This window comes from Carassius auratus, chromosome 39 (assembly GCF_003368295.1).
Source record: "Carassius auratus strain Wakin chromosome 39, ASM336829v1, whole genome shotgun sequence".
Lineage (NCBI taxonomy): Eukaryota > Metazoa > Chordata > Actinopteri > Cypriniformes > Cyprinidae > Carassius > Carassius auratus.
Genome location: NC_039281.1, coordinates 9,407,364 through 9,433,714, shown reverse-complemented (window position 1 = coordinate 9,433,714; position 26,351 = coordinate 9,407,364). Strand labels below are relative to the sequence as shown.

Sequence of the window (26,351 nt, the reverse complement as noted above, 5' to 3'; positions counted from 1 at the left end):
AGCACCTGCTCCTTTGCCCCTTAAGTGCCCTTTTGTCAAAGCAAAATTTCCTCAATTTTTTTTTGTAATAACATAAACTTTTGTGAATGCCTGCCCACGCCCAATCATAATATTAGTACAATTTATTAATAATAATTTAGCCGTAAATAAAATGACCAACATGATGACAGTTCACCTGACTACGACCTCATCCAACCGGGAAGATTCCTCGTGCTGCACGCGCATTTTTTAATTGCTAGAGGATATTTTCAACATCGTGGCAGCAAGTAAGTGGTGTTTCATTCTCAGCGAAGTGATTTTGGTGTTTATTTACTTATTATTATTTTACAAGAACGATGTGATGTGAGAACATGCAGATACGTTGTTTATATTGCTGTGTGTAGCCTGTAGTGTAGAAGTAACACTAGCGTGCTGTTTGAGGGAGAAAAGTTTCACAGGCATCGAGGGGTCTGGTCTTTATGTTATTTGAATAAACTTTTATTATATTACAGTACTTATTTATTTTTAACACGTAAAAATAATTATCACAACACTGGTAAGGCTTATTCAGATTTTCTCATTCTCTGAATTATCATTATAAAAATAAAAACAATTCAGAAATGAATTAAAATATAATTATATTTTAAATGTGATGCAAATATTTTTTCTACAAAAGCAACAGTGTTTACAACAGCAAGACCACTTTAGCCTGTAAACTCAATAATATCTATCTGGAAATAAATGTAAAAATATCAATGTCAATAAAAATGCATAATATACCTGACATGAAAGTGCAGTGTGAAGGATATGAATAACAAATGTAGCCTGTCATTTGTTTACATTGCAAAGGTGTTTTTGTTGTTTAGTAGCAGAAATATGCAGTTATTAGCCATGTCCACTGTATTTTTTGTTGGTTTTCATGAGACCCCCATTGAAAAGACCAGGACCCCCCCATTGCCCCCCCAATCAAAATTGTCTGGAGCCGCCACTGCCTCTATATAACGCAAGGTACCACAAGCTCTTTAACTATAGCTGATATCCTGCACAGCCCAGAGTTTAAACGGATAAGTGTGTGCTGTCATATTATTAGAAGAAGAAAAAAACAGTGCAAATCACTATTGAATTCCCACCAAACTATTTTTAAAGCAGTATTTGCACTGTAGACCTTATTTTATTTATAAAAGGTGCGGGAGAACTTAAACTGTATGGCTATGCTGTGGTTCCTGTAGGCTTTGCATGCGTGCGGGGGGTCAAGGGACCTCTATGTCCATTTTGCTTGGGGCCCCCAAATTCCTTCAAACAGCCCTGCTATCATTCAATGAACGCGTTCAGGCACAACACTGGTTATGGGTGTGTAAAAAATACCTAACGCATACGCACTGCATACGGAGTATGTGTGAAACAGGCGTTAACATGCGCTCTGAAGTCACTGAAAACCAGGCGTTTATGAATACTTTAGCTTGCCATACCACGGAGACAGCGGCACTGGGCGCATGCGCGGAGACGCGCGCATTCTGTGAGCGGCGCGGGCGGTGCGGAGAGGTCTCAGATTGCGGGAGTCTGGACTTTAAAACCGGGCGTCACCGCTTCAGCATCTTCAGGCGAGAGACCAGCCGAGACGCTCGCGACTGCCGGTGCTGGTAAGTGACCGTCCCTGAGCGCATGACGTCATGCTTTCAAACACACACACAAACTAAACACGCGCGCTGATTATTGATTATTCCGATTGATCTGATGCGTCTTCGATGCAGCAACTTTATAGAATTGATGAATGAATTGAGTTGATCATGCCCAGGATGCGCGTTACGAGACAGTGACGTGACCCTTCTTGCTGTCACAACAATGCCATGCAGGAATACATGCGTGTAATCGTGTCAGATGATGAGGATGATGATGATCAGGGGCATTTGTTGCAGACTGTTTTTTAAGTTCAGATGTGCGTCATTTCTTCACACGAGTGTATTTGACCGATCTGAAGCGATCTGTCATGATCAGGAGGAAAAACAACTTCTATGCATCCTGATGTGATGGCTGTATTTCATCAAACTTTGGGGAAATAATCACTTTTATTTTAAACACTTACATATTTGTGTTGTTTGCAATGTTGCATTTGCAGTTATATTGCATATAGCATTATAAACAAAGCGTAAGAATTATTGTCTTTTTCTGCTGTCCATTATATTAGTCATTGCGTCTTGCATTTTTGCTATATCTTATTTCGAATCTTATTGCATAGGATTGTAATCATTTACAATATGCAATTATTGCAATACTTTAAATTTGTTTTGTTTTGTCCTGTTTCAGATTTTATTGCTTGTAAGATTATAATCAGGTTTTTGCATAAATTATTTCCCAAGTGTCTTATAATACACAGTGAAACTACCGAATCTTGCATTTCTGCTGGTATCTCATTTTAAATCTTATTGCATAAATGATTAAAATCAGTTATAAGAATATGCAAAAACTAAAGTAAAGTCTTATTTTTTTTCTGTTGTATTTTATTTCACATTTGGTTGCATATAGGATTAAAATAAGTGTTTGCATAAATTATTTTCCAAAAAGTGTTTTACAATATTATGCAATACTTTACTGTACTATACTGTTGTAAACTGCATTTTCTCCAAGTGTAAAATAGAGTTAAAACTGCTTAATCTTTGTGATTTTCTGTAAACAAACACGTAATATCCAGGTGCCTTCTTCAATAACTATATTTACGTAAATCTTAATGAGCACAATAATATAATTCTTAATACAGTATCAGTGTTGCATTCAGTCAAAACATAATTTGGCTGATGCACAGAAAAACAGCCTTGCATGTGAAGACTGACACACAAGTGTGTGTGTGTATGTGTGTGTGTTGCATGCGGGCTGTTGTGCTGAATAATGCTGTATTATCTTCGGTGGTAATCTGCAGCAAACACAATATCCAGCCCAGTCCCTCACAGCCGTTGTTTGTGTGTGTGTGTGTGTGTGGACTGGACCTGTTTGTTGGAGTTTAACATGAGACGCTGAGCTGACTGTGCAGTTCATGTAAAGGTGATCGGGTCTAAGAGTCACAAACACAGTGAAACTCAGCTAATTCACAGAGCAAATGTTATCACTCATTCTCATTCTCAGTTGTGTTTCGTGCAAAGTCTTAAATAGATGACTGTGGCAACAGACACAAATGTAGATGTAGATTTATTCATTCTTTAAATAAATTCTAAATTCTATGTCAATCCAGTCAGCAGCTCATAAAAACAATTAGAGCAACACAATTCGATAAATAATATCCAATAATATATTAAACAAATTATAAAAATCAAGCAAGTCAACAGTGTTTAGGAAAGTTACTTTTAAAAGTAATGCATTACAATATTGCATTACTCCCTAAAAAGTAACAGACACTATTTAACTGAACAGAGATGACATCACTGAATTCAGTAATGAACTGCCTTCAACTGTCATTCTTCATTATTGACACTGTTTTCCTAATGAATGTTGTTCAGTGCTTTGACGCAATGTATTTTGTTTAAAACGCTATATAAATAAAGGTGACTTTGACTTTACTTTAGTGATAATTAAAAATACAAAAGAAAACACATCTAAGAAAAGATTGAGATCATTACTGAGCTTGTGGAAATCTTTCTGAGAAACTTGTGAGGAACAGGAGAAGATTACAAATCATTCTGTCTGGGAGAAACGATTGAGATATCAACAAGATCTCATTTGTTAGATCTTTAATATGAGAAAACTCTAAGATGTGATTATAGTTGTGTGCATTTTCCTTTGATAAATATCTAAAGATCCGATCCCAGCTCTGTTTTCAGTGAGAGGAGTTAGTGAAGGTAATGAACCGTTGTTCTCTTTCTCTTTGCAGCCGATTAATTGTTTGCGATGATGTCACTGCAGAAGCCGCGACTCAGACGCAGTGCATCGACCATAGAATCAACCAATCACGGAGGCTCGCTGATGACTCCGCCCACCTTTCTCAACTTACACTCCTCCCACAACCAGCAGCTGAGCTGCGACACCATAAAGGAGGGCGTGGTCACCGTTTCCAAGGAAACACAAGGCTCGAAAAGTCGTCAGAAATATGTGCTCACCAATATCCAAAACGCGACAGGTTTGCGCCAAAACCCTGCCTCTTTAAACCAAAGCCACTCCTCCTTTGGCTGTAGACCCGCCCCGACGAAATCCGCCTCCTCTTCTTCTCTCTACTGCTCCTCGCTCTCCTTCTCCGCCTCCAATCCCAAACTGGCCAAAAACGGCACGAACCTTCAGCTCAAGGAGGAGCAGCTGGACCTCAACAAGAACGACAGGAGCCTGGTGAGGAGCAGCTGTGATTGGCTGGAGGGGAAGGACAACCAGAAGAACCCCACCATCAGGAGGAGGACCAAGAGCTTTCTAGAGTACCATCGAGAAGAGGACGCCCCGAGCAGCCCCGATAAAGACACGCAGCCTGAGGAGAAGCACCTCCTGCCCAAACTAGAGGCGCAGACGTGGGCTAAAGAGAACCACGTGGAGGCACACCTCACCCTCCCCCAGAACCACCTGCTCCTGTTGGCCAGCGAGGAAGAGGAGGAGGAGGACGAGAGTCCTGGAGAGACGCTGGATGTTCACCAGCTGGACGTCCGGCCCAACAACGAGCGCATGAGTCACGTCAGAGACGGGACGGCGGAAAGCAGCGGTTCTCTGGGAAGAGCGCGACTGCAGATGAGTCCGTTACGTCTGAAGCTGAGACGAGACGAGAAGGAGGAGTCGCCCGAACCCTCGCTGAGACCCGAGAAACAGGAGGAGGACGAGGAGGAAGAGGAAGAGGACTCCAGCTGGACCACGCTGTCACAGGAGAGCCCCTCTGTGGAGACGCCTCAGGACACAGGTGACCAGCAGAAATATACACTCTTCTGCATTTATTTGATCAAAAATACTGTAAAATTGTGAAATATTATTAGTATTCAGAATAGCTGTTTTCTGTGTGAATCTGTGTTAAAGTGTAATGTATTTCTGTGATGCTCCGCTGTATTTTCAGCATCATTCCTCCAGTCTTCAGTGTCACATGATCTTCAGAAATCATGAAAATATGATGATTTACTGCTGAAGAAACATTTCTGATTATTATCAATGTTGAACACAGTTGTACCGCACAATATTTTTGTGGAAACTGTGATGCAGTTTATTTTTCAGGATTCACAGATAAATAGATAGTTCACAAAAACTGCATTTATTATTAAAGCTTTTGTAACATTGTAACAATGCCTTTACTGAAACTTTTGATCAGATTAATATATCCTTCATATATCAATTGAATCAACAATATCTTAAACATAATAATCTTTCAGACCCTAAACTTTTGAGCAGTAGTGTTTGTGTCTGAAGTCATGCTCATCTTTATATGCATCTTCTGTGTAGCAGGAAGCAGTAGTTGCTATGACAACAGACAGTTTCTGAAGTGTGTGTGTGTGTGTGTGTGTGTTGTAGTTGTTTGGGAAGAGCCTCCTCTGGCGCAGGACGTGTCTCAGGAGTATCTTTGGCATGTTTCAGCTGATTCCTCTCCACGAGATCAGGCTGTGGCTGGCGACGCCCACACTGCCCAGGAGGCGGAGCTTAGGGTGAAGAGGGCGTGTCTTCCTGTGCCCTGCACTAAAGCACAGAGTGAGGTAGACACAGATCTTCATCTCAAACCACATAATCATAATGCATTTCCTGCTGAAACAGGATCTTAGGGGGGAAGTATTGAATTAACAAATATTGATTTTTTTGATGTTGGCATGAAACAGAATTTGCAATCATCTTTTCTTCCCGATCATGACGCATAAAACAGCTTCTCATACGAGAATAAATTACTTTGTTCATGAGGGACTGATTGAATCATTGTTGTTTGCTAAAACTAAAATCATAAAAAAGGTGTTACTTGAAAAAAAAAAATAATTAACTAAAATGAAAAACTTAAATTTAAATGTAAAAATGTAATCTATATAAAAAATTATTTGGTATAAAATAAACCTTAGCTTAAAAAAATAAAATAAATAATAATAATAATAATAATATTTTATATATATATATATATATATATATATATATATATATATATATATTTATAAAACTAAAATAAATAAATTACAAAAACCAAAAAAATTACTTGAACTTGAAATAAAATTTAATTGAAAACAATTTAAAATTTAAACTAATTTAAAATAGTATTTATTTTTTTTTTTACTAAATGTCTGAAATAAGGTTTATTAAACACAAGCTTAAGATGTTTTCATGTTTTATTCTACAACGTAAAATATAAAAAAAAAAAACTATAGACATAAAAAAAAACTAAAATAAAAATGAAAAAATTATAAATATTAATAAAAAAATATATATATTTTTGTATGTTTTCTTTCAAAGGGTTTTTGGTTAAATGCATGGAATAAGGAATGTTTTTCTCAAGCATAAGATATTTTCATGTTTTATTTTATTCTAAAACATCAAATTCAGTTTATCAGTAATCTTGTAAGCTCTTGGTTGTCTTGTGAAAGCTATCAGGTGTCTCCGTGGGTCTGCAGAGGTTAGCTGTGTTTAGACTAATATCATTCAACCTTTCCAGCTGCTCGACTGAAAGAGTTTGAAAGAGTCGTCTGGCGTTCAGTGATGACTAAACACTCTTTGAATAAACGCTCTTTGTTCTCCAGTAACAAAGTGCAATCTGCTACACAGAATCAAACAGATGCGCGTGAACCTCGTCATTTACTTAATGTTGAGAAAATATTCATGGGCTTTATATTTGTCAACAATCACAGTGTGTTTATGTTTAGTGGTTTTATTGCAATGCAGTTGTCATGTTTGATCTGGTTTTATACTTTTAATATTATGTCAGAATTAGTCAACCTCAGTGTCATGATCATAAACTATTGTTAATAATCCAAAAGCTGATGAAAAAATCCTTCTGAACTTCAAATCAGATTAAATTAAAATGTATTTATAAGGCACTTTTAAAAACGAAATTAAATAATAATCATAATAATAATAATAATCATTTTAAATATAATTTAAATAATATTAAATATATTTTTAAATAATATATTTTTTTAAATAAAAACAATACAAGTTATTTACAATAATAGAAGAATAAAAAAAGAATGAAAATAAATTTAATAAAACAAATGCCACAATTGTAATATGGTCATTAAAACGTTGCAACACTGATGTTGTTATTGATCTGAACTGAATCAACATTGAACTGAATTGATCTGAAAAATAGTTTTCTGTAGAGGTGCCTTACAGCAGAAATTGAAATATAATTTCATAACAGATTCATTTTGGAACACTGTTATTTTCTTGTTTGTTGCTATGAGGCTGATTGGAGTGACCCAGCTAACAAAAAATATGTTCTAAGAGCGTTTTGATAATGTTCTGAAAAGTTTTGAAAACGGAATGTTCAAAATGACACTTTTTAAACGATCCTTAGATGAACATTCCGTTTTATCATCAAGTCAGTGTTACTTTTAGAATCTTCTCTGAAACAAGTAACATTTAAAAACAAACACTCCAGGAATAATGCGACTTGACTTGTGTGTGTGTGTGTGTGTGTGTGTGTGTAGCGGCCCAGCAGTATCGTGTCGGACAGCTCTGTTGAACCCGTTCCTTCATCCGCAGCCTCTTCACCCTCCTCTTCCTCGCTGTGCTATGAGGCGATGGGACGCGCCGCCAGTCTCCTCAACAACAACTACCTGGTAAACACCGGAAATAAACACTGTGACGACTAACACACTGCTTTATACAGAATAATGAGCAGTGCACACGTGCTCTGTACAGGACCTGACGGAGACATGCGAGTCCAGCGCGAGAGAGAGACGGCGTGAGCAACAAATGACCCGAGTGAGTTTGGGAGCGCAGGGCGGCCCGTACAGCTTCATCAACCATAGGTGAACACAAACACATCATCATCATCATCATCATCATCATCATCTTCATCATCCAGCTTCACACTGACCGAGCTTTCCTCTGCAGAGCTCAAGTCCCATCAGCCCCCGCAGACAGCGTCATCCCCATCAACGACCCGGACACACAGGTGCATCTGCACACACACACACACACACTCTCAGAAGGGTTTTACTGACATTAATGACCCAACATCAACAATACAGTGAGCATCTAAGAGAATGACCACCAGAATACTGTAGCAGAGTCACACAATTACTGAGAATTACATGAAATCACACAGAGATAGAAGAAAGGAGATAAAAATATAATATAATAATAAATTTTTTTCACACACAGATAGAAACAAGGGAGATAATATAAGATAAGATAATACAATATAATAATAATAATAATTATTATTATTATTATTATTATTTATTCAATAATTTTTTTTTTCTATCTATCCTGAAATAGTTGCTCAAATTAATTTTAACAGCATTTTCCAACAGGATAATATAATACGTTAAATAAATGTAATATAATATTATAAATATAAATACATATACATATTATTTTTATTAAATTAAAAAATATATATTTTCCCTATCTACCCTGAAATAGTTGCTATAATATTACAATATTATATTACAATATGGTAATCATAATTTAAAACTGGGATGATGTTTTTTTTTTTTTTTTTCGCTTTAATTTAAGTAGGAAATCTGCTAATTTTGGGGGAAGAGTTAAGTTTAGAAGCTGTCAGTCTGGATTTATGGATACAAAATATCTTGACGATTACATAACAGTAATATAACTTCTATATCCTGGGTAGATATTATGGAAAGACTTGGAAGAATAAATCTGTGGCCATAAACACAGTTTTCTGTTCAAAGCACTTTGTATAAGTTACATGAGCTCTGTGGATTAAGATTTAATAACAGCAAGAGAATAAAGAGATGTGACGCCCTCTGCTGCTCTCTCTCTCTCTGTGTGTGTGTGTGTGTGTGTGTGTGTGAGAGAGAGAGAGAGAGAGAGAGAGAGAGTGTGTGTGTGTGTGTGAGAGAGAGAGACTGCTGCAGAATTCAAGGCACGTGTAACAGCAGCAGTTTAACGCAGTGCATTGTGGGAACAGAAGAATGACATCATCAAGACCAACATTAAACATCTACTATACATGTATCTAAAAAAAAAAACAAAAAAAACCAACAATAATCAGATTTAGACTGAAGAGATATAAAGGATATGAAAAGAATCCAATTATAAATGAAAGAGTTATTCATGTTTATTTATCAAAAGGAGAAAAGAAACTTTGTGATGCTTGTAAAAGGTGTTTTATTAAAGTGTGCTGCTTTAAATGATACCAGGAAATGTTTTTACTCCGAACATTAATGGACATAATTAAATAATAAAATATTATGGAGAAATCTAAATCTTAACATTTTTAAATCAAATGTCAGTTTGTTAGCTAAAATTAAAACTAAAACCTTAATAAAAAATCTGTTACCTGAAATTAAATGATAATTGAATGTAAAATCTAAAATAAAATGTATATTTTTTTTATTTCAGCTAGTTTACAAAGCAACAATTTTCATTTTTCATTTAACTTAACTTGATAAAATAACTAAAACTTAAATAAAAATGTCATTTAAAAACTACAAAACTAACAAAAACAGACAACAAATTAACTAAAACTTTAACTGAAATAAATATGAAAGCAGAAAATATAAACGTAGAATCTAATTCAATACATAACTATATTTATTTGTTATTTTGTTTGTACACATTTCTTTGAATTATTGTTATTAAGACTATTTAAATCTTATAGAGAAATATGTAAAATACTTAAACATCAGTTGTGGTTGCAGCAAAGTGGTTGCCGAGCAACACACAAATGTAAACAAAGCTGTGAGTTACTTTGTAGCATTATTTAGAACAGCTTTGAACGTGGCTCAGCCAATCAGAATCAAGGAGCGGAACTCTGGTCTTTCTAAGAGTCTGGTGTGTTGTTGGTGTGACTGTGAGTCTGCGGTAGATGTGACTCTGAGCTCTCGCTGCAGGTGTTTCCGGTCCAGTATCTGGGCTGGCTGGAGGTGCGGGACTCAGATGTGAGGTCAGCGAGGAGCGGCGCAGCGGTCAGCGACTGCATCCATCGACTGCATCAGCGCAGAGAGACGGAGAGACGGCGGGTGAGACGCAGACACGGACACATAGACTCCCGCTCATCCACTCTCACCCAGAGACTCATGACTGTCTCTCTTCTCTCATTCAGACACAGACGATGCTGCTGGTCCTGCAGGACGCCATGCTCACCCTCATCCACCCGGCTGACCACACCCTCCTGCACTCTCAGCCAATCAGCTGCATCCGCGTGTGGGGAGTGGGGCGGGGCTTCAGCAGGTTCGGATCTCGATTACACTGACTCTTCTAATGTTTAGTGATATAAAGAGGCTTTTTTTGGATGTGCATGTATTCCAGGATCATTTGACATTTGGGTATTTCAAGAATAAAGACAAATCATATGTGCTACAGTATGCATTTGTAGAAATGTGGAGTGCAGTGCATTGTGGGATATGTTCTGCTGTCTGCTCTGGTGGTCTTCTGATGTATGATAAAGACAGTGTGCAGGAGTGCTAGTGTGTGTAGTGTGGCATCAGTGATGAATGTCTCTCTCCTCCTCTGATGCTGATGAAGGGTTTAGTGCTCGTGTGTTGGAGAGACAGGAGTGATGCACCGCTGCAGAGACTCTCTCTCTCTCTCGCTCTGATGCACGTTTGATTGTTTGATTGAGTTTGATCTGCAGTACCGGCGCTCACCAGCAGGTGCCGCTGCAGACCGAGATTCACTCTCTGTGATTTCTCTAGCAAATTAATCCTTTAACATTTCCATTTTAGTTTAACTTAAAAATTATAAATGATAGATATTAAAATGCTAAATTAATTAATGCAAATGTAAAATTATCAAAAATCTGTAAATTGGCATATATAATTTTTTTTACTTGGAAAAGTACTATAATAAGAGATGCAGACAGATAATGATGGAATAGAGATGGTAGAGAAAGGATTGTGCATTTCTTTCCCTTCATTTGTAGAGAAACATCACACACACACACACACACACACACGCACAGTTCTATACAATATGAATGAGAGTATTTCAGTGGATGAAGTCATTGCACTATATTTGGAGCACTCAGCGTTTTCTGTGTTCATGCACACGAGGTTTTGAAGCAATGAAGTCACAGCTCTATATATGGAGCAGAGCGTGTGTGTGTGTGTGTGTCGACTCCTCCCTCTTTCTGTAGCATCTCTGTTTCACACTGATAGTGAAACACATTCTCTTATTTCACCTTATAAGTGCCAAAGTGTTTCATTCTTTTTAATTCTCTGAAAACACAAGTTTTTCAAATTTGTATTTTCTTCTGTTTCAATTGTTTATTTACTTTTTTTGCCCAATTTATCTTTTTTATATTCCTCTTTATTTATTGGTTTGTTTCGCCCCATCCTCTCGTTTCCACTTCCTGTGTTTCTGTTGATCGCCCAGCATCTCCTCCTCAGCAGTAGAGAGAGAGAGAGAGAGAGAGAGAGAGAGAGAGAGAGCGAGAGCAGGCTGCCGGAGTGTGTAGGGCTCTCAGAGCGTGTGTGTGTTTGCTGAGGGAGGGACGGATCAGAGACGGAGGAGCTGAAGGGAGATCAGAACAGGTTCAGAGAGTGTGTTTGTGCTGGATGCTGGCCGTCGTGGTGATGGGAGTAATGACCCAGAGTGCAGCTGGATGCTGATGAGTGACATCAGTGTGAGTAACACACACACACACACACTACTGCATCGCACTGCTGCTGTTTCCATGCACTCGTGTGTGTGTGTGTGTGTTTGATTTGCTTTGAGAATCAAACTGAAGAGTCATTATTATTAGTTTTATAGAAAAGTCTATGAAATGTGCATGTTTAGGCTATATGAACATGAGTGGTTTTCTATTATGTGTTGGATGTCGTATGGTTTCAGTTTCAGCACATCAGAGTCCACGCATAATTGTGTGCAGAATTATTCAAATCAAGCAGAAATACAGAAAAAAAATATAGAGAGGGAGAGACACTGTTTGTCTGAATGTGTAAATGTTTTATGACTTTTGCTGTTCTGCAAATATGAGCACAATACAGTCAGATAGTGTGTGTGTGTGTGTGTGTGTGTCTCTGAGGGACTGTATGCAGGTGACAGATATTAATGAGATGCGGAAACAATCACAATCTTTTGGGAAAAGGACAGAAAGAGGCAGTGATTGATTGTTTGTGTGTGTGTGTGTGTGTGTTTACTTGTTTTTACTACTTGGTGAGAACCAGAAGACCGCACAAAGATAGTACAATAAGGAAAGCTTGACCAATTTAAGGACCCTACAAAGACATGATCTTTTATATAAGACTATAAAATGACTAAATAAACCTAAACCTACCTGACACAGAAAACACTTAACAGCTTACATTTTTATATTTATTTTTTATTATCATTTTTAAGATGTTGCCAACTAAAGGAACCCACAAAGTAGTATAAACAAGGGTGGGTGTGTGTGAGAGAGATCAATGATAGTACAACCTGACGAACTAATACTGAACAGATGAAGGTTCACCATAGACAAACTGCACAATGAAGTACTAGATTTTAGTCTAAACGTGCTAAACTCACTGTCACAAAACAAGGGTGTTGCTATGCAGTTACTAGGGTGTTTTAGCTGGTACCTAGTGTGAGGTGGGTGGTTTCTAGGCTGTCGTTTGTGGTTTGGGTGGTTGCTAGGGTGTTGCTGTATCTGCTGCGGTGTCTAGGCTGTCGTTTGTGGTTTGGGTGGTTGCTAGGGTGTTGCTGTATCTGCTGCGGTTTCTAGGCTGTCGTTTGCGGTTTGGGTGGTTGCTAGGGTGTTGCTGTATCTGCTGCGGTTTCTAGGCTGTCGTTGGTGGTTTGGGTGGTTGCTAGGGTGTTGCTGTATCTGCTGCGGTTTCTAGGCTGTCGTTTGGTGGTTTGGGTGGTTGCTAGGGTGTTGCTGTATCTGCTGCGGTGTCTAGGCTGTCGTTGGTGGTTTGGGTGGTTGCTAGGGTGTTGCTGTATCTGCTGCGGTTTCTAGGCTGTCGTTGGTGGTTTGGGTGGTTGCTAGGGTGTTGCTGTATCTGCTGCGGTTTCTAGGCTGTCGTTGGCGGTTTGGGTGGTTGCTAGGGTGTTGCTGTATCTGCTGCGGTGTCTAGGCTGTCGTTGGCGGTTTGGGTGGTTGCTAGGGTGTTGCTGTATCTGCTGCGGTGTCTACGCTGTCGTTTGTGGTTTGGGTGGTTGCTAGGGTGTTGCTGTATCTGCTGCGGTGTCTAGGCTGTCGTTGGTGGTTTGGGTGGTTGCTAGGGTGTTGCTGTATCTGCTGCGGTTTCTAGGCTGTCGTTTGCGGTTTGGGTGGTTGCTAGGGTGTTGCTGTATCTGCTGCGGTTTCTAGGCTCTCGTTTGCGGTTTGGGTGGTTGCTAGGGTGTTGCTGTATCTGCTGCGGTGTCTAGGCTGTCGTTGGTGGTTTGGGTGGTTTCTAGGGTGTTGCTGTATCTGCTGCGGTTTCTAGGCTGTCGTTTGCGGTTTGGGTGGTTGCTAGGGTGTTGCTGTATCTGCTGCGGTGTCTAGGCTGTCGTTGGTGGTTTGGGTGGTTGCTAGGGTGTTGCTGTATCTGCTGCGGTTTCTAGGCTGTCGTTTGAGGTTTGGGTGGTTGCTAGGGTGTTGCTGTATCTGCTGCGGTTTCTAGGCTGTCGTTTTCCTGTTTTAATGCAAAATCTTCTCAACAACACATATTTTGTAGAATAATTATTCAGGTTTGGAGCACACACACTGCTCTTACACACTCCGTGATAGAGGTTTCAGCACAGCACTAATGAGTGAGCATTGACTCATCTAACAGCACTCATTAGTTTAATATAGGCACATCAGAAGTCAATGCAGGGTCTCATACAGACAGCTTGATAAACATGTGTAATGTTCTCGTTATAAACAGTGCTTTCATTAGTATTTGACAGTGTGATTTGAAAGTATAATATAGTTCATTATCACCCTCACAGAGTCCCTTCAGTTTCGGTGTCTTTTAGAATCCTTTAAATTCTCTGTGTGTGTGTGTGTGTGTGTGTGTGTGAGACAGAATGGGTTCATCGCTAGGGCTCTGAGACTTCTGATAAACACACACACACACACACACACTCCTGTGATTTGGCGTGTCAGCTGAAGTCTCTCATGTGCAGTAGTGAGTGGAGACAGATAGAGAGTGTGTTGTGTAGTTTTACTCAGAACTTCAGTTTTCAGACACATGAAAGCCACATTCAGACTCGAATTTAAATAAACTTGTGAACCCATGATCATCATCATCATCCTCCCTCAGCCATCTACTACAAATATGGACTCTGACAATTTAACTGCATTGCTTTTGTAGTTTTTGTAGTTAATTAAGACTAAACATTTTCTATACTTGACAAAAAAAAAAAAAAAAAAAAAAATATATATATATATATATATATATATATTAGGGGTGTAACGGTTCACAAAATTCACGGTTCGGTTCGATACGATACACTGATGTCACGGTTCGGTTCGGTTCGGTTCGATACGTTTTAGATACAGCAAAATGTAAAAACATCTCAACTTTTCAGAATGCCGCAAGCGCACCGCGGGTCATGTGACAAGAACCAACCAATCAGCTTCATCCTTTCCCGTAACAAGGTTGAGAGCTCAGCCAAGATGAAGGAACAGCTGATCATAGTTGTATATGGATTGCAATTTTGAAATAAATTTAGTAGCAGAGCTACTGCAAGTGATTTTTAGAGCTGCAAATCCATTTATCCTTCGCTGAAATTTCCGCGTCTCATGGAGTGAGCACGTCATTGTTGCTTAGCAAAGACAGACGCCTCATGAGCGCTTCTGCCCGAGCGCTTTGGAAAGGAGGAGAAAGACGCGCCTAGCGTTTTCCATGCGTTTTTAGGCGCGATATGTGAAAGGCGCTCGCTCACTCAGCACGCGCTGAAGGCTCGTTGCAAAATGTCTAATGCATTTAACAGACCAGAAATATAAGATCCTAAAATAACCAACAGGTCTGGTGTTTGGGTTGGATTCCCTGTAAGCTATAGTGTCTAAATGCTGCAGGGATAGTTTGCTGCGTGCATGTTTCTCCTTTTTTTCGTCTTTTCCCAGATAGTACTGACGCATATATCCCAGATATTCCCGCTGGTGTTTTTTTTTTTTTTTTTTTGTATTCCCGCTGGTGTACCCTGTCATGTTGCAGATGCGACATACCGTTGTTTTTTTATCCACCACTCTCTTGCCATCACCATTATAGCTTAAAGGGAATCCAAAGTGCACCCAAACACCAGACCTGTTGGTTATTGGAGGATCTTCTCATTTCTAGTCTGTTAAACGCATTGGCTATTTTGCAACGAGCCTTCAGCGCGTACTGAGTGAGCGAGCGCCTGCTGAGTAGCCTAACATAAACATATAAGATGGTGTTTTTTTCTTCTTCGGGAGTGTCAGGGGCGTTGCCTGTTACGTTGTTTGGGTTATTGGGCTACCTTGTTGAACGCATATCATTATATTTCTATCTCTCTCTTTTTTTTTTTTTTTTTCCAAATATAATTAATTACTCCAACGAACCGTTCGGTATACATAATGCGTACCGCGTACCGAACCGAAAGCGTCGTACCGAACGGTTCAATACGAATACGCGTATCGTTACACCCCTAATATATATATATATATATATATATATATATATATATATATATATATATATATATATATATATATATATAGTAAATACCTTTATACCCAAACCATCCACTAAGGCTGCACAATTATTCAGAACAAAACCTGAATGGATTTAGTTAAATTGATTTACTAAAATGACACTCTTTTGGACCAGCATGATATAATGGAGACGTTTAATCAGCAGAAGAGTGTTTTTGTGTATTTTGTCAGGGTTTGCTCAGAAATGGTTGAATGGAGGTTTGCTGGCGGTCGCCGCTGTACTCTGAATGTCACGAGTGACACTGAAACATGGCCACAAAACCATTAACCTTTACATTCACAACACACACATCTAGATATTCATCCAGCTGACTCTTTCTCTGAGGCCGGTGTCTGATGGATGGTTCTCTGCTGGTGTCTCATTAGCTGCTGTCCTGTTCTAATGCCTCACACAGTCACGCTGCTAATGCGCTTCAATCCGAACACTATTTATGTTCATTTGTGAACGTTTGATGAATCACATGATGAATCTTGAGGATCCTGTGATTTAATTATTTACACGGGCTTTTCCCAAATGTTTTTTTTTTTTCTCATCTGAACCTCTTTCAGGCAAAATATGTACTTGAAGCCCCCCTGAGATCAAGTTAATAATTTAATATTTATCATTCAAACTTGTTCACGGTTCTGTGATGTTGGCTAACGGTCATGACATGCATGATTTTTTATTTTAAAATTCATTATTTTAATTGTAATGTTTTTTATTTGATTGATTTGTAATAAGGACTTTATTTAATTCTTTTTGATGTTCTTATTTTAAATTTAATTTTAAATGTTGCATTTTTTTATTTAATTGCTTTGTATTGAGAGTTTTATTTTGATTGTTTTTACATTTAATTCTACTTTATGATTTGATTTTTAGCAAGCATTTTTTATTTCTTTATATTGTTTGAATTTAAAAAGTAAAAAATTTCGTTTTTTGCCTGCTCAATTTGTGTAAATCTGCTTGAAAATGTAGATTTCCGTAAATGGTGTGATTTTCAGTATGATGCGAAAAAAGTGAAAATTAAAAGTATTTCCTACAAATCTTCCATCCTCCACCTGAGTGAGTTTAATTTCATTCAACCGTTGAAATGTTTATATCTACTTACGTGAATAATGATCTGGTTCATAATTATAAACAATTGAAGGAAACTGTAGCGCCCTCTTGAGTCCTGTGAGAGTAACACACTTTAATGGCTGTGTTTCTTTTTTAAACCCGTTTATTGATTCTTACTTTACAAACTCAAACACAGAGTGTCTCTCTGGTTCTGTTTCAGGGATTTTGCGTATGTGGCCTGTGACAAGAACACGCGTGTGTTGAAATGCCATGTGTTTCAATGTGACAGTCCTGCGGAAAGCGTCGCCAGCAGCCTGAAGCAGATCTGCTCGAAGGTGAGGAGCGAGAATCCAGAAATAATCAACACACATTCACAGCAAACAGACACTCGCTTTCATACTGACAAACTGAATCACTAGTCAGATGTTTATTATCATGCTCATTAATAATTAATGAGGATAGAGCTTCAGCAACCAATCATCTGTCCAGTTTGACCTGAAGCCTTTTCTGCCATTCTGTGGAAAATATCTGTGTTTACAGTAAATCTTTGCGTCGTGGGGTGTGTGTGTGTGTGTGTTAGGATGCGTCGTCCATCCTCACGTGAAGCTGCTCGCTCAGCACATCCATTCACAGGCTTTGATTAACATTGAGCTCAGATTTATTGGCTTCAGATTAATGACCCGCAGGAGCAGAGAGACTGACAGGAGTCCTGTTGTCTGTTTTCTCAGATTATGGCCGAACGCAGGAGCATGGGTCCCGTTGCAGGCTCCTCGTCTCAGTTCAGCTCAGATGTCCCTCTGAGAGGTAAGAGCTTCACACACACACAGGCAATGACGTTCAGTCACATGACCAATCAAATCTGGACATTTGGTGATTGCGATGATCTTTTTTGACTCCAAGGCCCTGTTTGAAGACTTTTGTAATACAAAAGTTTATTTGGAACTAAAGTAATTGAATAATTTATTTTTCTAATTTTTGCATTTATTCATATAAAATAGATCAAATTATTTAAATAATTGAATTCCAGAAGTTTAACTTGAATGTTCTTTTTGGATTTGCTCGTTTTATTGCCAGGTAATTTATTTTATTTACTCTTGTGATTACAGGTTTTTATTTGTAATTTATTTCATAATTAATTTTTTATAATTATTGCAGTGTTTATTTCAAGCATTGGTTCCAAAATAATTATAAATAATTACATTTCATGATTTCAGAAGTTTTAACGAATGTTCTTCAGGGTTTACACTTTCTGTTTTTATTTCTAGTCTTTTGTGAGTACAGGGTTCCTTTTTTATAAATAGCTATTTCTTTTTATTTAGCCTTTTTGCAATTTCCACCTTTTTTTTCTGTAATAAAAAAGCTACGTGTTTTCAAACTTTTTTAGAATCACTTTATTACATTCCTACAAACTTTCAAAGTCTTTTTCTCATTTTTGTGATTACATTTATTTGTATTTTTTATTTTATACATTTTAGAGCTTGGCATAACATTAAAAAACCTTCCATGTCCTTAAAAACTTTAACACTATTAATTTCAGTTTCTAGAATTCACTTTTAAAATTGCCTCAGAAATCTCTCTTTTTAAAAAAATATAAATTAATGTTTAGGCACAATTAATATTCTACTTCTTTGAATCAATTTAATAATCACAGTCTGTTTGAATAATAAGTCAATTTAATTAGTGAGTCCAAATTTTGTAAAGTGCTATTTTTTATGAACAAAACACACAGATGGCCTGAAATAAAATTGAAATGAGCTAAGCATGAAAATGATGCAAATCGCATTTTTTTTTAGTTTATTTCAATGAAACTACATTTTTAATTAAAGAACTTAACGTGTATCTAAAGTGCTGCTCACATGACCCAAATGCTTGTATTTCATTGGGCAATGATGTTTTCACTGCGTAAACACAGAGATGCATTGTTTTGTTGCAGCTAAAACACATAAATAAAAATAGACCTATAAGCTGTTCTTTAAGGCATATTCATCTGTGTTGATGTAAATATATTTTGTGTGTGCGTGTATAGTATATGTGTGTTTGGAGGATTGTAAATTCATGCTCCAGCAGTACGAGTCCATAAATAAAGTGATGGTCTGTGCCGACCTCAGCACACGCTTACGCTTTATTTCATTCCTGCTGTAAATTCCTGCAATGATCAGTGGGATAATGAAAGCTGCATTTCTGACCCATTAAAATGCAATTAAATCACCAATGTTACACAGAATCACTGCCGCTGCTGCATTTAAATCCGTCTCATCTCTATCACAGCGTACAGCTGCTTCAAATACAGCTCGTCCGCTAGCTGTTTTATAATGCAATATGCACAGCACAGGATTTCTAGGCTCCTGAGGGATGCTTTGCTCTGTTTTCATCATGTCAGAGGTTCCCACTCTGTGCAAATGCATTCCGAGCGTAGATTACCTCACCGGTGCATGGTCTGATGATTGAAATCTTCTGCGTGATGTTCAGCTCGTGTTTCTCATCTGTGTGTTTCTTCAGTAGAGTTTCCAACACCAAAGACTGAACTACAACACAGTTTCCATGTGCTTTACCTGGGAATGACATCAGTAGTGCGACCTATAGGTAACACACACACACACACACACACACACACACACACACACACACAACACTCGCATTAAATAAACCATGTTACTTTACAACATCAGCACTGTTATTCAACTAAACTCATTCAAAAATGACCTGAATAATGACACTATTGTCTTCTGTAGAGCTGCTTTACAGCTGAAATTAATCTAGTTTCATGAGTGATTTATTTTGAGCTCCATTAATTTTTTGTTTATCAATGTGAAGCTGCTTCGAAACAAACTGTATTGCCTAAAGCACTACAGAAATAAGTGGAACTACATAAAAAAATGCATTACAATGAGCTTGAGATGCCGGTTATCAAATATTATACTGATATTATATTTATTACTGAAATCTGTTTCTCACAACTGAGATCCAAAACAAGCAAGATTTGTAATATTATTTTTAGACTGTGATAATCAAATTAAGAAACAGTGACTTTTTTTTGCATGATTCAGAAGAAAAATCTCAGTTTTGAGGAAACTTTGAGTCTTAAATTACACAAATTCACATTTATTGCATAATTTAGTGTTTGTCAAGCTACAGTAAGGGTTTTCCGGTTGTTTTTTGTTTGTTTTTTACCTGACTTGATAGTGTCTTTTGAAGTGTTGATTTAGGCAAATTGCATGGAAAACCAATGGGCGAGTCAATATGAGTCCAACTCAAAATTTGTAAGGAAATTTGTGCAGCCTTTCCAAAACACATCTATGTTTTGAAATTTTGCATGTACATTCTTGACCTTAAATGAGAAATATTCTTTAAATTTGAAAAAGAAAAATACATTAACTAGTATTTTAAGCAATTCAAATATCGAGCGTGGATCAAATTGACCCCAACACAAAAGTCATAAAACAATTTGTGCAGCCTTTCGAAAACACATCTGTGTGTTGAAACTTTACACGCACATTCATGACCCTAAATGAAAACTATTAACCAAATTTTAAGATTAAATAAATACTTTAACCAGTATTTTGACCAGATTGAATATTGAGTGTGGGTCAGATTGATCCCAACAAAAAAGTCCTAAGAAACTTTGTGCAGCCTTTCCACAACACATCTATGTTTTGAAATTAGGCATGTAAATTCTTGACCTTAAATTAAAATATACACCAAATTTTAAAAAGAAATAAAATACATTAACCAGTATTTTAAGCAATTCAAATATCGAGAGTGGATCAAATGGACACCAACACAAAAGTCATAAAACAATTTGTGCAGCATTTCCGAAACACATCTGTGTGTTGAAACTTTACACGCACATTCAGGACCCTAAATGAAAACTATTTACCAAATTTTAAGATAAAATAAATACATTAACCAGTATTATTCGCAATTTGAATATCGAGAATGGATCAAATGGACACCAACACAAAATTCATAAAACAATTTGTGCAGCCTTTCCAAAACCCATCTATGTTTTGAAATTTTGCATGCACATTCATGACCTTAAATAAGAAATGTACACCAAATTTTTTAAAGAAATAAATACTTTAATCTGTATTTTAAGCAGTTTGAATATCAAGTGTGGGTCAAACTGACTCCAACACAAAAGTCCTAAGAAACTTTGTATAGCCGTTTCAAAACACATCTATGTGTTGAAATTCTCCATGTACATTTTTAACCTTAAATGAGAAATATTCACCAAGTTTGAAAAGTGTGGGTCAGATTGACCCCAACACATTGGGGAAAGCATCACGTCACTTCTGAGACAAGTCTTGTGCACACATTGTAATGATTTACATTTGTATGATGTCTTTTTTGAGCGTATTCAGATCAGTCAAGCAAAATTTATTTCTAAAGTGCTTTTCACTATATACATTGTTTCAAAGCAGCTTGACAAAGTCACTCTTGTGCTTCATCTCTGGATGCTGACAGTCATTCAACCTTCATTCTGTGTAACTGTAAGGAACTAATGTTTTGTCTCAAATGATGTGTTTCAGGAATGGATATGATAAATGGAGCGATAGACAGTCTGATGTCCTCCGCAGGGAAAGAGGACTGGACCCCCGTCCTGCTCAACGTCGCTGACGCCACAATTACTGTCGTCAAAGAAAAGGTGACGCTTTACATTCCTGTGACAAGTTCTACATTTCTTTCCGCCCTGAAACAGTTTGTACATCAGACACTTTACATTCACAGAAACCTCAAACTTCCCACTCAGACGTAAACATTCATCCAACATTCACATTTTTGTTTACAATTTAAGTTAACAGCAAAATGCACATTCATTTCCATTTTCGCATAGACAAACATTTACAAACTAATCTTTGAATTTTGTCTGACTGTCATGAAATGTAGTCTAAAAGAAATTTAATTTTCATTGGATACTGATTTAGACATTTCTTACATATACATTCATAATACTGTTTAACACATTAACCAAATAATTCATGCAAGTGCTTATAAAAAAAACAGTGTTCACTTGGGAAACCTTGCATTTGTTCACAAAAAGCACTGAAATGTTGTTTTGTGAAAACATTTTGTAAACTAACAATAGTTTTCTCAAGGGAATGTTATATCTTAGTGAGTGACTGCAAAAAAAGTTTTAAATACATTTTACAATTCCATTCTTAAATACAATTTAATAAGTCATTTAATATATTCACGTAAGTACTTTAAGGCGAGGAAAACACTATGCTTTTTGTGAACAAATGCAAAGTTCCTTAAGCGTACACTGTTTCGAGAACGAACGCAAAGTTTCTCGAAAAATAAAAACACTGAGAACATTTTGAGCAAACACAAAAGTTTGAACGCAGAATGTTTATAAGGGAATGCTAAAGTTTTGTGACCTAATAGTTTGTTAATGGAATGCAAAACTTTGAGGCAAAACAAAGTTTCTTAATCAAGCTTTTTGTGAGGAAACAAGTTGTTTAAAACTAGAGGGCAAATGCCATTTTTCAAGAGCAAATGCAGCAATTTACTTTGTAATTACTGAAAGTGCTTTTTTTTTGTTAAAGCAAAAAACATGTGCTTCACTTTTCTGTGTTTTATGGAGCCTATAAAAGGAAATGCAATTGGGGAAAAAAGAGATGAGGAAAGATTACATTTTAATTTTTTTTATCATGAAATGTCCTCTAGAGACAAAAATGTGTTCGTTTATTTATTTTTTAATTTTTTTCAGATATAAGCTAATGCAATTTTGGGTTACAACCCATGAGGATTGATATCCAATAGTTTAGATTTATTCACTTACTTGGCAAACATATGTGCCAAGTTTGGCCCTTAATGTCTAATTCTCATTTATATTTAGAGTTTAAAAATGTCCAAATACACAAAACTTGGTACTTATGGACACCAGGACAATCTGAGGACAAATACACTTCACAAAAGTCAAAACTGTGCATCTCATGCTCTTTTTTACTGCTTTGATGCTGATGAAACATTCACAGGCCTCTGAAAGTAATTCAGAGCTGGTGGCATCAGACAGACAGGTTTATTGCTATAATTTCTCTTCTGTTTGGACAGGAAGAGGAAGAGGAAGTAATAGTGGAGTGTCGCGTTCGCTTCCTGTCTTTCATGGGCGTGGGACGTGATGTCCATACGTTTGCCTTCATCATGGACACGGGAAACCAGCACTTCCAGTGTCACGTGTTCTGGTGTGAACCCAACGCGGGAAGCGTGTCTGAGGCCGTGCAGTCAGCCTGTGTGGTGAGTGATAAACACACATCACATGGAAATCACAAGGAATATTACTGATTAAATACAACTTTAAATCAAGCGAGGTAAAATATTGAGAAGCAGCGAATTAAAAGTTGTGGCCCAACACAAAATTTACTAACTAAAGTTATTCAAGTAAACCCAAAACTGATTTAGATACAGTTGCATTTTTAATTTGACACATAGACTGAATATTTTATACAAGTATTTTAACAAAAAAAAAAAGCTTTACGATAACAAAAAAATATGAGGTTCACTTTTCAGTGTTTTATGCGAACACAAGGTTCCCAGAGGACTTGGAAATGTTCAGAGCAAACACACACACAAAAAGCTAAAGTTTCTTGAGCAAATGCCAACATTTTGAGTTAAAAATTTAGGGAGCGAACTCTACGTGTTGTGAGAAAACAACACGCTGAGTGTTTGTAAACACATTTTAATTTTCTTGCATAAATATTTTGTGAGTGAATGATACAGTTTGACAGCAAACAAAAAAGTGAATGAATGCAGTAATTTTGAAAACACAATCTAACAAAAGTTTTTTTTTTTTGAGTAAAACTCAAAGTTTGACAGAACGCATGTTTTGAAAAGCAAACGCAAAGTTTCTTGAATGTAAAAATTGAGACTGAATCCAAAGTTTCTCAGGCGAACATTTTGTGAGCTTAAAGTACTGAATTAACAGTTTGATTGAGCTCAGTAACAATTTCTAACAGAATATTTGGCGAATGCGGAACTTAAGGGAATGCAATCATTCTGAGTTAAAGGTTTTGAGAGCAAATACAAAATGTTTGTGGAGGAACATAGCTTCTTGAGCAAAAGCATACATTAAGATCTACCAGAAAAGATTTTAGAGAACACAAAAATTGAGACTGAATGCAAAGGGAACATTGTGTGAATAGTTTGAGCGAATGCAAGCATGTTAGCTAACAAATGTTTTTCGAGCGAACAAAGTTTGAGGCAGTGCACTTGTTTTGAGAGCAAACTAAAAGCTTAGAAAGCAAAAGCATTCAAGTTAGCTAACAAATGTTTATATGAGCGAATTTAAAGGTAGAAAGAATGCATGAGTCTGGAGAGTAAACGCAAACATTTTGTGCAAACAAGATTTCTGGAGTAAATGCAAACCTAAATTTTTTTTAACTCAATGTTTGTGTTTGCTTTAGAAATTTAGCATTGACAGAAACGTTTGTTAGCTCACACAATGTTTGTGTTTGCTTAAGCAACTTTGGCTCTTTGAGAAACTGTGCGTTCGCTCTCAAATCTTTTGCATTCTCTTGAAACATTGGTGTTAGCTTACATTTGCATTCGCTCATTCAACTTTTTGTTCACACAACTTACGTTCACTCATAAAACGTTTAATTCAAAATTAGTTTTGAATGACAATTATACTTTCTGGTGTGAGCGACAGCATGCCACAGATTCTGTACTTAAAGTGTTAAGTCGTAAAGTGAGTGTATTGTACATAATTTATGGGTTAAATCTGTGTTTTTTCTTTAGTTGCGGTATCAGAAGTGTCTGGGGAAGTCCGGCTCCTTAACTCCGCCCCCTTCCGACTCCGTCACCCGCCGTGTAACGTCCAGCGTCAAGCGCGGCGTCCAATCAATTATAGACACTCTGAAAAAGAAGCCCGCCCCCGAAGTTCCCCACCAATGACGGAACAGAATGGCTGTGATGGACAGCAGGGGTGTGTGTGTATTTACTGATGCAAACGAGAAGAGAAACAGGCCAACATGACGAAGAAAAAGACGAGCGAGACAAATGAGAGGATGTCGTCGGCGTGTAACTGCGCTGAATGAAGCATGCGTCTGCCTTACACGAACACATTCTCACTCAAGTATTTCGAGGGCATCAGTGTTCATGTCACGCTCAGATCAATGTTAAGTCTTCATTCAAGCCACAGTGTGTTTCATTTCAAATCACCCGCTCATTCACACACTTGGGAAATTGGATACTTTGAAAGGTTTTCTCTTTTTTTTTTTTTGCCGTTGGAATGTGTGTAAAATGTCAGAGACTATCTTCATATCACAATGTTCAGTGGGAATATTGTAATACATCAGAGTTTGTCTGTAACATCTGCTCAGTCTGATTCTGTAATGAAGAGCCAAATGGGGATTTTCTGATAACACACACACACACACACACACACACAGAAATACCCATTAAGTAAAACACTAAGGCCTGAAAGAATCCCTGCGCAAGTACACAAACACAGACGCAAATGTGTTCTGCTTTTGTACAAACTCTCTTGACTCAAACCTTACAAAGCAACATACTCTTAAAACCATTTCTCCACCAAGACTCCTTGAGAAACTGTAGAGGACGCTGATTTACATTAACGCCCGCCGTGCTGAAGATGCGAAACGTACTTGCATTGCATTATGAATAGTGGAACGCAGCGATGCATGAGCTGAGCTTGCTTTGCTAAGAGATTTTGTGTACTTGTGTTGATCTTTTCAGGCTTTCACATACATGCGGAGCAGAAGCTGCAGATGTCAACACAGGAATGTTATTTCTCACAAAGTGGGATTTAAACCAGATCCACCACTTAGACACTCATTTTTACACCATATTAATGTACCATGTTGTGGAAATAAATTACATCAAAACAAAAGTGTCTCTCCATGTTTTATTTGCACGTAAACTCAAGTGACATTGGAAAATCTTTATGCGTTTTTATGGCAGTGACACTCAAGTTCAGTAATAATGAGTTATTTGGGCTCTTGTAGCTAACGTTAAAAGTCTTAAATATTAAGAGTGTAATGCTTACTAATGAGTGTGTGTCAGAGCTATATATATACACTGTATACATACACATGCACACAGTGAAATAAGGCTGGTCACCCCAGAATGTAGATTAAACAGGGATGAACCAGAATAATGCCACATCTAAACCATAATTCTCTCTCTCACACACACACACACACACACACACACACACACACACACACACACACACCTTTCTACCTCAAACAATTTCAGAGGGAAATCATACATTAAAACAAGGAACAATAATGAAAACAGCAATGTTTGTTTGTGTCTCAATTAAAATAAAAAGGCCAAAAGTAATAAATAATAATAATAACAACAATAATAATAAAAAAGTGAAAATAATAAATAAAATAATTAAATAAAATGCTCAAAGCTTTATTATAATTTTTTCTATAATATTTGAGCCAATTTAACATAAAATGCATAAAATATCTAAAACGGTGAATCAGTTGAACTGTGGGTAAATGCTTCCTAAAATACTTTTGTACTTTATTTTATTTTAAGATTTAGAAGTACATTAATAAAAAAGTGAAATAATAGTAACATTTAAAATGTGTTTTATTTGTAATTTTCCTTAAATCTAATCTAATCTTGACAAACTATATATCGTTGGAAAGGTCTAAGACTCCCAAATATATATTT

General features: G+C 37.1%; 1 protein-coding gene across 3 annotated transcripts; it reads left to right on the top strand.

The window, feature by feature from the left end:
• Nucleotides 1-1,471: 1,471 nt before the first annotated feature.
• Nucleotides 1,472-25,541, top strand: apbb2a (amyloid beta (A4) precursor protein-binding, family B, member 2a). 3 transcript variants are annotated; one of them, XM_026225723.1, is made up of 14 exons: nt 1,472-1,619; nt 3,839-4,840; nt 5,440-5,618; nt 7,548-7,679; nt 7,762-7,871; nt 7,957-8,017; nt 9,927-10,055; nt 10,139-10,266; nt 16,921-17,035; nt 17,429-17,504; nt 19,203-19,283; nt 21,230-21,345; nt 22,755-22,937; nt 24,438-25,541. In XM_026225723.1, exons 2-14 carry the CDS (start codon nt 3,856-3,858, stop codon nt 24,591-24,593), a joined length of 2,451 nt encoding a protein of 816 aa, XP_026081508.1. In that variant the 5' UTR covers nt 1,472-1,619; nt 3,839-3,855; the 3' UTR covers nt 24,594-25,541. The 3 variants fall into 3 exon arrangements, with proteins under 3 accessions (XP_026081508.1, XP_026081507.1, XP_026081509.1); XM_026225722.1 differs by having other exon boundaries at nt 19,200-19,283; XM_026225724.1 differs by lacking the exons at nt 1,472-1,619; nt 3,839-4,840; nt 5,440-5,618; ... (3 more) ...; nt 9,927-10,055; nt 10,139-10,266 and adding an exon at nt 11,430-11,659 and having other exon boundaries at nt 19,200-19,283.
• The last annotated feature ends 810 nt before the right edge of the window (nt 25,542-26,351 follow it).